At 41.4% G+C, this 11,633-nt stretch overlaps 1 protein-coding gene across 1 annotated transcript in view; it reads left to right on the plus strand.

The window, feature by feature from the left end:
* The first annotated feature begins 5,011 nt into the window (after nucleotides 1-5,011).
* The window catches only part of samd4a (sterile alpha motif domain containing 4A), a 42,685-nt gene continuing 36,063 nt past the window's right edge, over nucleotides 5,012-11,633 (plus strand). The window contains 2 exon segments of the mRNA XM_076078596.1: nucleotides 5,012-5,194; nucleotides 6,646-7,315. Of these exon segments, the coding sequence (XP_075934711.1) occupies nucleotides 7,120-7,315 (196 nt within the window). The 5' untranslated portion in view covers nucleotides 5,012-5,194; nucleotides 6,646-7,119.

Here is an 11,633-nt window from a genome sequence, read left to right on the forward strand (position 1 = left end):
ACAGGGAGAGAGAGAGACAGGGAGAGAGAGAGACAAGAGAGTCAGAGAGAGAGAGAGACAGAGAGGGGGGGGGGCTGATGACGATCTGGATGTCTGACAAGAGGCCTGACTCAGCAGCTTTAAGGTTTCGTATCATATCTGCATTTAATTTATGGTCACCTCACAGCAGCCACGCTCTGCTTCTTCAGTCTGCTTCCTCGTGTGAAAGAGTCGATGTTCAACTCCACAAACTGAAGAAGTTCAGACAGAAAACTTGTAAAATGTGTTTGTGTCGATATAGAATTATAGAAGGTGATGAAAAACAAATAGATCATATCAGTGATTTTAATGAGAAACTACCTTAAAATAATGAGTTAGTATCTTAAAATGATGAGAAAAGAGACGCTAACTCGTAGCTTTGAGGTATTGTGACAAAGTTTTTGGGAGGTTTCTCCTTTTCTTGAGATACTAAGTAGTTATTTTGAGTTGATAAGTCATTATTTTGAGATGGTAATTCAAAATATACAGACAATTTTACATTTTCAGATACTAAGTCATTCATCTTGAAATACTCGGTCATTCATTTAAATTTCAAAGTCATTATTTGAGTTTATAAGTCATCATTTTGAGATACTAAGTCATAATTTTATGATGGTAACTCATTATTTAGAGGTACTAAATACGAATTTTGAGAATGTTTCTCATTGTTTTGAGATGCTAAGTAATTTATTTGAAATACTAATTCAAAATATTGAGGCAATTTTTCATTATTTTGAGTTTATAAGTCATTATTTTGAGTTTATAAGTCATTATTTTGAGTTTATAAGTCATTATTTTGAGATACTTAATAATTATTTTTATAAGGTTTCTCAATATAATGACTTAAAGGATCAACAGTGATTGTTCTTTGTTACATTTTGATCTTTTAACAAACAAAAGTAGTTTTCTTCATTAGAGTCAATGTGTGTCGAATTATAAACGTTAGTACTTTGCGCCCTCTAGTGGTGGAAATGAACAATGACACTTTGGTAGAAAACACTTTCTTCTTAATCTTGATTAACAGTTTCAGCATGGGAAAGTACTGTTCTTGAGTAAAAATACGAGGTATTTGTTCTTTATACTTCTACTGACGATATGTACTTTTATATTTATTTAGTTACTTTACACATTTAGATTATTAATACGAAGTATAATCAACATCATAGGTTAAACTACCGAGCAGGTTATAAAGTCGTTAAAATCCTCCACTTTATCCGTGTTGCATTACTTTACCTACAAATTAGACATTCTTTGGTTTTCATACGTGCTTGAATCATGTTTCCTGAAAATACTTCTTACATTATAATTGCAAAACAATTTTTAATCTTTCAGTTGTTTTCCTAATTTTTTTACATTCTTAACATCCGGTTCCTTAAAATAATCTTGTGACTCTTGTGATGGACAGATGACATGAAGACACACCTGAACACATGCGGACCTCTCCTGTTAACGACATGAAGCTACTCAGCTACCAGATACACAAAGAAGAAGCTCAGGAACCGTCTTTGAGTCCACAGCTCTGATCTGATGTTGATCCTCTGGTTCCAGACCTGACTGAGACCAGCAGCGTCCTATTAATCTGTGTTGACATCAATAGGTGAATGAATGTTGTGGTGACATTTTGCATGATGTCCGTAGAAGGCTGACGTGATGATGATCCACAATAACACAATGATGAGGACATAGTCATGTACATCTCAACATGTGTGGACACAGCTGTTCGATTTCTTCTCCCGGTCTCTCCCCAACGCACCTCTCCGTTTCTCTCGCCTCCGATTCCTCTCTCTCTCTCTCTCTCTCTCTCTCTCTCTCTCGCTCTCTCTCTCTCTCTCTCTCTCTGTCCCTCTCCTCTTTTATGACCGATAGCTTCAGATGTCCCACCTGACAGTTTCCCCGATTTCAGCCAGTTTAGCATATTTGCATGAATGTTGCTGAATGAATGAAGTTAGCTGTTAGATGACGTTAGCTGCACAAGCTAGGCTGGCTAGTGTGTACGTAAAAGACAGTCTGGCGGAGCTGAAGTGCATTTATTTATTAAATTGTACGTTTTAAATTTTAAATTTAAATCTTACAAAGGGAATTTTTATAATTCATGTTTTTATTTTGTGAAAAATCCCACTTAAATTTTTTTTAATTATATTTAATATTAATTATTACACCATTAGACCACCATTACATGTTTCCTCTAGCGCACCCCCTAGAGGCAGCTCGCGCACCCCCAGGGATGCGCGCACCACACTTTGGGAATCCGTGATCTACAGCATCACGTTGTAATATACTACTGTCTCTCTCTCTCTCTCTCTCTCTCTCTCTCTCTCTCTCTCTCTCTCTCTCCCTTAATGCATCTCAGAGCCTCTGAATGGAATGTATATGTATATTCTGTATAATCAATAAAGTGTCATTGCATTGATGCACCACAAGCTGGCGCAACTATCATGTTTATTGTGAGTCCAACATCAGCAATTACATCTGCAACAGCTGAATGTAGGTCACTCTGTGAAATAATTAAAATATTGTATTAAAAGGACTCGAGCTGCAGCGTTCTGATTGACTTTTTACAGAGACCTGTAAACACACCGTTACAGTAGTCCAGTCTGCTGAAGATAAATGCATGGACAAGTTTTTCCAAATCCTGTTGAGACATAAATCCTCTAATCCTTGACATATTCTTCAGGTGATAGTAGGCTGATTTTGTAATTGTCTTGATATGGCTGTTCAGGTTGAGGTCTGAATCCATAACTACACCTAGATTTCTGGCTTGGTTTGTGGGTTTTAACATCAGTGATTGAAGCTGAGCGCTGACTTTCAATCGTTCGTCCTTGGTATCAAAAACAATTACTTCTGTTTTGTCTTTGTTTAATTGAAGAAAATTCTGGCACATCCAGTTGTTGATTAGTTCAATGCAGTTACCCAGCCCTTGTATGGGATGATAGTCCCCTGGTGATATAGTTATGTAGATTTGTGTGTCGTCTGCATAATTATGATAACACACTTTGTTGTTTTCCATAATCTGAGCTGGTGGAAGCATGTAGATGTTGAACAGAAGAGGCCCCAGTATTGAAGCTTGGGGAACACCACATGTCATTTTAGTCAGCTCTGATGTGTAATTAGCTACAGACACAAAGTATTCTCGGTCCTTCAAGTAGGATTCAAACCAGTTAAGTGCTGTACCAGAGAGTAATAACAATAATATAACATCTAGATTGATTATTAATTATATATATATATACATATGTGTGTAGGTCATATATATATATATAAATATAATATATATAAATATATTTGAGAGTCTCTCTCTGTCTGTCTGTCTGTCTGTCTCTTTCTCTCTCTCTCTCTCTCTCTCTCTCTCTCTCTGGTATGACGGTATATGAAAAATTCATATCATACGGGGAATTAAAACCGGTATACCGCCCAGCACTACTTCCAGCTAACAAACAAACAACTTCTCATAGAAGCTGCTGGCCCTGGCTTTGCTTCTACTATTATAGCGAGAGAGGTGAATTCCTGTTGGTCTCTCTCTGTCTCTCTGTCTCTCTGTCTCTCTCTGTCTCTGTCTCTGTGTCTCTCTCTCTCTCTGTCTCTCTTTCTCTCTCTGTCTCTCTTTCTCTTTCTCTCTCTGTCTCTTTCTCTCTCTGTCTGTCTGTCTCTCTCTGTCTGTCTGTCTGTCTGTCTGTCTGTCTGTCTCTCTCTCTCTCTCTCTCTCTCTCTCTCTCTCTCTCTCTCTCTCTCTCTCTCTCTCTCTCTCTATTTTGGTGCTTCCTCGCGCTGCCAAGCCCCTGACGTAATGCTCCGCTGTTAATGATTAGCATGTGGAAACGAGCAGCGCGAGCCTCCCCGCGTCAAGGCGGCCGCAACGTTGCCGGAAGTTGACGTCGTCGTGCCTTCAAAATAAATACAACAATAAACACAGAAGATAGTGAGATTAAGATTGAACGCGGTGGTGTATTATTATATAATAATAATAATATACTTATTGAACCGAAATCAAGAATATACTTCAAAAACACTTCACTACGCTACTTGAGTAAATGTACTTTGTTACTATGTTTTGGTATAATTCTGAATATATAGTACACTGTGATAAAAGTATCTCTTGGTTGGGAGATGACGTATATATATATATATATATATATGTATATATCCTGTTATTCACAGTTTGTTTTATGTAAAGACTTATCTTCATTTAGAAACATTATTATTGAACATAAAGGATTTTATTCATACAGTTTTAAAAAAATCTTTTCAGTACCCAGCTGCAACTAGTGCGGTGCTATGCACATTACTACTTGACTGACTATATATACTGTTAACCTGCTAATATTTTATGATCACAACTGTTAACCTGTTAATATTTTATGATCATAACTGTTAACCTGTTAATATTTTATGATCATAACTGTTACCCTGTTTATATTTTTTACTATTAATTAACCTGCTTATATTTATATAATTATATGTTAATAATATATTATCTTATATATTATATAATTGTACTTTACTTCATACTAATCATAATCAAATTCTATATGTCTGCCATATTTTATTGTACATTTTAATATGTTTCTATTTTTAAATGATGTCTCGATTATTGCACTGTGTTCATTGTTTATTGTTATGCACCATTCACAAAGTCAAATTCCTTGTATGTGCAACGTATTTTGGCAATAAAATGGCTCTGATTCTGATTGGTTCTGCACTAATATCCCAAATCCATTGTCCACGGTCATTGTTGTTGTTCTTTATGTTCATATATATTCTTCGATTTATATTTATATTGTACATAGTTGTTAAACGTTTATGCTTAGTTTCTTTGACCTACTTTGTTGTCTTTAATGTTTTTATATGTATTTATATTGCGTATACATACATGGCCAATAAAGCTGATTCTGATTCTGATTCAGCAAAATTCTTTGTTGACATTTTTGCCTCGCCGCACTGCAGTACTTTACGTTGAAAGCTCAAACCGGAAGTCACGCAGAGCTTCCGTCCTATCTTGACCGTGTGGTGCTTTTCTAGAGCCAGAGCAGAACGAGCAGCCCGTCTGCTGGGTGGAGAGACGGAGGAAAAGTTAGTTAAGATGGCAAATAATAAAATAAGAATAAAATAAAGTCAAAGATAAGCTGAGCCCGTCGCCGGTCCTCGAGACAAACACCAACGATGCGAACTGCTCCACGAGGTAAGAACCGTTAAAAGCTCCGTTAAAACCGTTTCACCGACAATTCAAACACTCTAACCGAAGTTTAAGAAAATACCCCGTTGTTTCGTTCACTCTTCTTTTCGGCTTTAGTGTTTATCCAAGAAAGAAATAAAACTCTTCGCATAGCTGTGCTATAACTATCAGCACCAGACTGCACGTGAAGCGGTACACACATACACTCACACAATGAGTTAGCGGTGAGAAGGTTGGCGGAGATTCGTAAAGCTAGTCTTTGCTAACTTAAGTAGAAGTTACACGGTTCTTTCACGGGAAAGTTCCAGATCCAAAAAAGAAGGGGGACACACGCACAATCATACACACACACAGACATACACACACGCTCATACATACACACACACTCACACTCTGTCATACACACACACACACTATATCATGCACACACACACACACACACACACACTATCATACACACACACACACACTATCATACACACACACATACACACACACACACACACTATCATACACACACACACACACACTATCATACACACTATCATACACACACACACAATCATACACACACACATACATACACACACGCTCATACATACACACACACTCACACTCTGTCATACACACACACACACACACTATATCATGCACACACACACACGCACACTATATCATGCACACACACACACGCACACTATATCATGCACACACACACGCACACTATATCATGCACACACGCACACACTATCATACACACACACACATACATACATACACACACTATCATACACACACACTATCATACACACACACATACATATATATATATATATACACACACACAGACATGCACACACTCTATCATACACACATATATACGCGCACACACACACATCCGCCAACGGTCATTCTGTGTGTGCTGATGAAGCAAAGTGACAGTTTTAGACGTCGGCTGACGCTCCGTGTGCTCCTCTCTCTCTTCTCTCTCTTCTCTCTGGTCTGAACTCACCACCACAGAAACTCAGCTGTGTACGAGTCAACCTGTCATTAAACGTCTCTTCAGCTGCACACACACCGGCCAATGGTCGCTATAACACCGGCCTCCTTCCTTTTGGAAAATTCCAGTAGCATCGACAGCTGTATTTTTAGGAATGGGTGGATACCAAAACGAATATTATTTATTTTTGTCTCGGCGGTGAATGCCACAAGCCTGTGCGATGGCGAGGAGGCGACCTATAAATGCTTGTATGAGTTTCTTCTTCTTCTCCTTCTTCACGTTGCAGCAGCACAAAGTCTGCAGAGCTGAAGCAACAAGGCTTACTGTCGCATTTCTATAGAACTGCCTTTTTGTTTCCTCTGTAGAAGTCATTGCATGTGTGTACAAAGAGCCACCATTGTCTGTTTTATGAATATGTTTTTCATCCTCCGCTTAACTTCTCACATCCTCCATGCAGGCTTAAGAGGGATTCCCTGAAGAAGAAGAAGAAGAAGAAAAATGCCAGTGAGGCTGAAGCTGATGTGACACAGCGTGTGCTGGAAGAAAGCTGACTCATCGGATATCAAACCCTTCTGGGAGCGACTAAGCAGCCGAGAGCAGCTCATATCGCCTAATGCCGAGCTAGAGGAGAGCCTTTACACACACACACACACACACACACACACACACACACACACAGGAGAAGACGTTGCAGAAAACCACCTCCTGCAGGAATATATCCAGCACCAGCTACGGCCGAAACTATTTTTGGGTCCAGAAGTTCTAAAAGTGACTGCTATCCCAGCCGCTAACAAGGCTAAGAATGGCGTCCCGGTGCTCCAGCTGAAGCTCACCTGCTGACACCTGTAGAAACGTCAACAATCAGCTGAGAAGACCACCCATCCTCCATCTTTTTTCACTCCACCGCCACAGTCCGGTGGCCTCGCAGACCATGATGTTTCGCGATCAGGTGGGCGTGTTAGCCAGCTGGTTCAAGGGGTGGAACGAGTGCGAGCAGACGGTGGCTCTGCTGTCGCTGCTGAAGAGGGTGAGCCGGACCCAGGCCCGCTTCCTGCAGCTCTGTCTGGAGCACTCCCTCGCCGAGTGCACCGAGCTGCAGGTCCTGGAGGGAGAGGCCAACAACCCAGGTAGGACCTCCAGCTGCTCAGACACCTTTTTAACCTGCTACACCGATCCACTGAGATGCATTTGCAGACCAGAGTCCTTCATTTGTTTGTCTTAGACCACATCTTCCTCCTTGTGTTGGTGTTATTTAAAGGGGAACAGACCAATGAAATAATCTATTTTCACCTCATATTGGCAAATAAATAGTTCATTTTCTAGCTCTTTAAATTCATTTAAAGATATTTGAGATGGCACAGTCAAGAATAAAGCATTACTTCTTCTACACTGCAGTAGTTTTTATGATAAGTTACTGTCACATTAATGCTGCTTCAGGTGGCGTTCTGTTTTCTGATGGGAGAGAGAGACACAGTAGTTACATTCACAAATCTTTTGCCCACGCGTTTAAAAATTCAGAGAGCTTTCAAGGGCATGTTTTCCCAAAGGGCTGCAGTCCATGACCCTGGAAAACACACACACACACACACACACAGGCTCCACGCAAGTATTGGAAGACGTTTCCTGTCCCAAACATTCCTGCAGATCCACCAAGAGTACTAAAAAGCTGAATCACTGATGGTAGGAAACTGCATCATTGGTTTGTGCACAGTGTGAGCTCAGCCGGCACCGGAGATGTCCGTCAGTCAGTCGGTGTGCCGGCCTATAGCGCTGGCTTTCTCTCTGTGTTGGTATCGTGCCCGGGAGGGGGGGGGGTTCTGGCTGGCGTTCTGGCTGGCTGGGATTTGTTGCATCAGACTGCAGCGTGGCTATGGAAACAAAAACCCTGGCAACAAACCGGGCTCATGAAAAATAGAAAGAAGCTGCTGCGTCCGTGTGTACCTATGGCAACATCTGCACGCAGTGATACATCTGCTGGCTCACAGCGCGGTGACATAATGGCCCTCTGACACTCACACTTATTACACCGAGTTTCCATCAGGGTTTACAATCGGGGGCCGTGGCTGCAGTTAGTGCAGGCCGGGCTCGGAGACGTCAAAGCATGCTGCACGGAGCTTCCTCCCAAAGACGGCTTCGTGCTGTCGGAGATCAAAGCGCGTTGAAGACGACTCGTATCTCTCTTCTTCAGAATACGGTGCATCGCAGTGTCTTGTGCTCTTCGTGGTGACGCTGGAGTCATAACTCACTCTTCTATTCTGTGTGAATATTAAAGACTCTGACTGGTTTATGGTCGAGGGCCTGTGGGTGGAAGAGGCTCGCTGTGGTTGTTTGTGTAAAACATAAAGAAATGCCCTGTGAGTTGAACACTTTCACGTGTAGCCTGTGAATAGCTGGTGCTTCTTTGTCTTCTTTTTGCTGCAAGTTTCTAACAGTTCATACCTAACTTGTAGTTACAACAGATTATTCCCAAACAAACAGCGTAAACACGGAGTCTGGTTCAGCATTAGGGCTCGTGTTATTTACTTATTTATTTATTTTTTACTTTCAACATTGGACTGAAGCAGTAGGACAGATTCCACCTTTATTAACATAGCACTGGTAGACCCCCCCCCCCCCCCCCCCCCAGCAGAAATACGTTCATCGTGCAGAGCACTACTCAATCTCTGTGTGCGCTTGACTTGAGTAACTTCAGTCCATGTCTGCTCCAAATCTTCAGCGCCACAAGCCCTGTCCAGTGGAATCCTTCTTTAGCATTAGCATCTTTAGCTTTTAATGGACTTCTCCTCCTCCCGTACCTCCCAGATTAGATTTTTGGGCCACGCCCCTTTGAGTTTTCTCCCACCTGTGTCAGCTTGTGGTCGCTTCCCGTCCGCTGATTCAGCTAAATGAGATGGAGTCAGCGGGCCTGACACACGCTGCTGGAGAAGGTTGTCTGGTTACGTTACCCCTCCGGTATGTTGTGGTGTTTCAGTGCTCATGTGTTGGCCTGATCTTGTATTGATTATAAAGTGTCTTCCAGTTTGAAGTTATTTGTTCCCACAGCTGTACAAGGAGCATAAAAGCAGACTATTTCTTTGTGTGTTACCGCTGTGTTAGCATGTTATATACATTTCTAAACCAGAATCATCTCTAAGTAGGGCACAGATTCTAGAGATGGTGTCTTGGGTCATGAAAGCTATTTAGTTAAAATCAACTAAACTATCTACGATCATCCCTTCAATCATCGATATACGATCTGATCCGACCCGCTGAATACCGTGTAACGCAAACAAACGATATTAGCAATGCAGCTGTAAACATGAAGTGCAGTCGAGCTCCACAGGCTCAGTCGGTTAACAACAAAACCACAAACCGCTCACAGGTTGAAGGAGCTCCTCTCAGACCACGAGCCTCGTGTGACGTAAAGGGTTAACGTGCAGCTGGAAGTCTTGGGCTGAGTGGAAAAGCGCAACTATTTGCAGAGCGGTGTACAAATGAATGGAATCCTCAGTGACCTACTTCTCGGAGCGGCTGAGAGGCGGCCTTGTTTTTTGGGACCCGAGACTCGGTCGTGTTGGATGGGGAGAGACTGTCTCACTGTGAAGGACGGGCGGAGTTACATCACCGCAGGGCCCGTCTGTTTATTTCATGTTGTCTTTAGAGTGACACTATTTACTCGACTCCTGTGAGTAAATTTGGTGACTTTAAGGAGTTTGTAGCATTAATCTGAACAGCTGAGTACGGATGTGTAATGAGCTCAGACGTCACTCTGTCACTCATTATCACCCCGACCTGATATAATAATAATAATAATAATAATAATAATAATAATAATAATAATAATAATAATATCACAGATTCAACTGCTTCTGATGAAGAAACTAGGGCTGCCAAGAATGATCAATATTAAGATCAGGATTATTCATTGACTTTTGGGACGAAATGTTTTCACTGCACATAAATAAACAGAGCGCAGCTAATGTACAATCAAGACCATTAATGGATTCATATCAAGAGAACCCACAGAGTGAAAGTTTAAATCCTGCTGATTTCTGTCGGCAGTCATGTGCAGCCTGGCTATTAAGGAAAGTAACCCCCCCCCCCCCCCCCGAAGGAGAACAGAACTTCTTTTGAGACAATCCCAAGAGGGACGGTGTTGGAGTTGGGACAGGACAGCGGTCCACTTTATTTTGGTGTGTCGTGCTGCTGACCTGGTACCACACGGCTGTTTGAGCCACGATTGGATTTGTACGAGCAGCTGGAGACGGAGCTCTGCAGTCGCTTGTGTTTTCACTGAGGGTTCATCCATTTCTCTTAGTTTGGTAATCCCAAATTCATATTGATTTGGTCTCATCTTTGTTGGTTAACAAAGACAAACACATGGTGCACTACACATGAGCAGGATTGTATGATTCATAGATTCATAGATTCAGGATTTTATATGAATGTCATTTTAAGAATTTCTACAAGTTAATCGAACATTTGGTAACACTTTATAATAACTACACGCAATGAAGTAGGGCTGGGCGGTATGACCAAAAATGCATATCACGGTATTTTGTAAGATTCTGGCGGTTTCACGGTATATCACGGTATTTTTTTTATTCGCATTAATTAATTAACGCTGAAAAGAACCAGCCGTCCAACCGGCCAGCGAGCGGTGAACAGCTGTTTGTGTGGTGTGTCTTCCGTTCTGTCACTTCCTGTTTCCTTCACCTACATTCCCCTGGGTCCTAAGCCCCTCCAAGTACAGCTTCTTATCACCCTCTATGTAGCAACGTACATTTATAACAAATACCACACATATTACGGTAATCAGCGTTGCATATGTGTCTGACTAAAATACCTTTTGTTGTTCAGTCTTTGTTCATCCTGCATCGCTCTTTTCTGTTCTTTAATGTAACGTTACTGGAGCGACAGATCTACTCCCAGCTGTTAGCAGACTGTTGTTAGCGAGCCTTACCCAGCATGCAGTTCGGCGGTGAAATTTTATAAATGTACAATTATTAGTGTTACAAATTGTTTATCTGTCACAAACTGTTGTGTCGTGGTGTTTTTCCCTGTTAAAGAGCGTTAGTTGTGGGTTGTTAATTGTTGTTATAAAGTTATGACCATGACTAGGGTTCCCTCTCAATACACTTAAGACAACTAGCTCCGACTTCAGCGGCAAACAATATATTTTGCTGCCTGTTGAAGAGCGACAGAAGTTGTTACGGCTGTGCACCGATATGACGGTATATGAAAAATTCATATCATACGGGGAATTAAAACCGGTATACCGCCCAGCACTACTTCCAGCTAACAAACAAACAACTTCTCATAGAAGCTGCTGGCCCTGGCTTTGCTTCTACTATTATAGCGAGAGAGGTGAATTCCTGTTGGTCTCTCTCTGTCTCTCTGTCTCTGTGTCTCTCTCTGTCTCTGTCTCTGTGTCTCTCTCTGTCTCTGTCTCTCTCTCTCTGTCTC

The sequence above is a fragment of the Anarhichas minor genome, unplaced genomic scaffold (assembly GCF_050575085.1).
Source record: "Anarhichas minor isolate MPS153535 unplaced genomic scaffold, ASM5057508v1 ptg000067l, whole genome shotgun sequence".
Taxonomy (NCBI): Eukaryota; Metazoa; Chordata; class Actinopteri; order Perciformes; family Anarhichadidae; genus Anarhichas; species Anarhichas minor.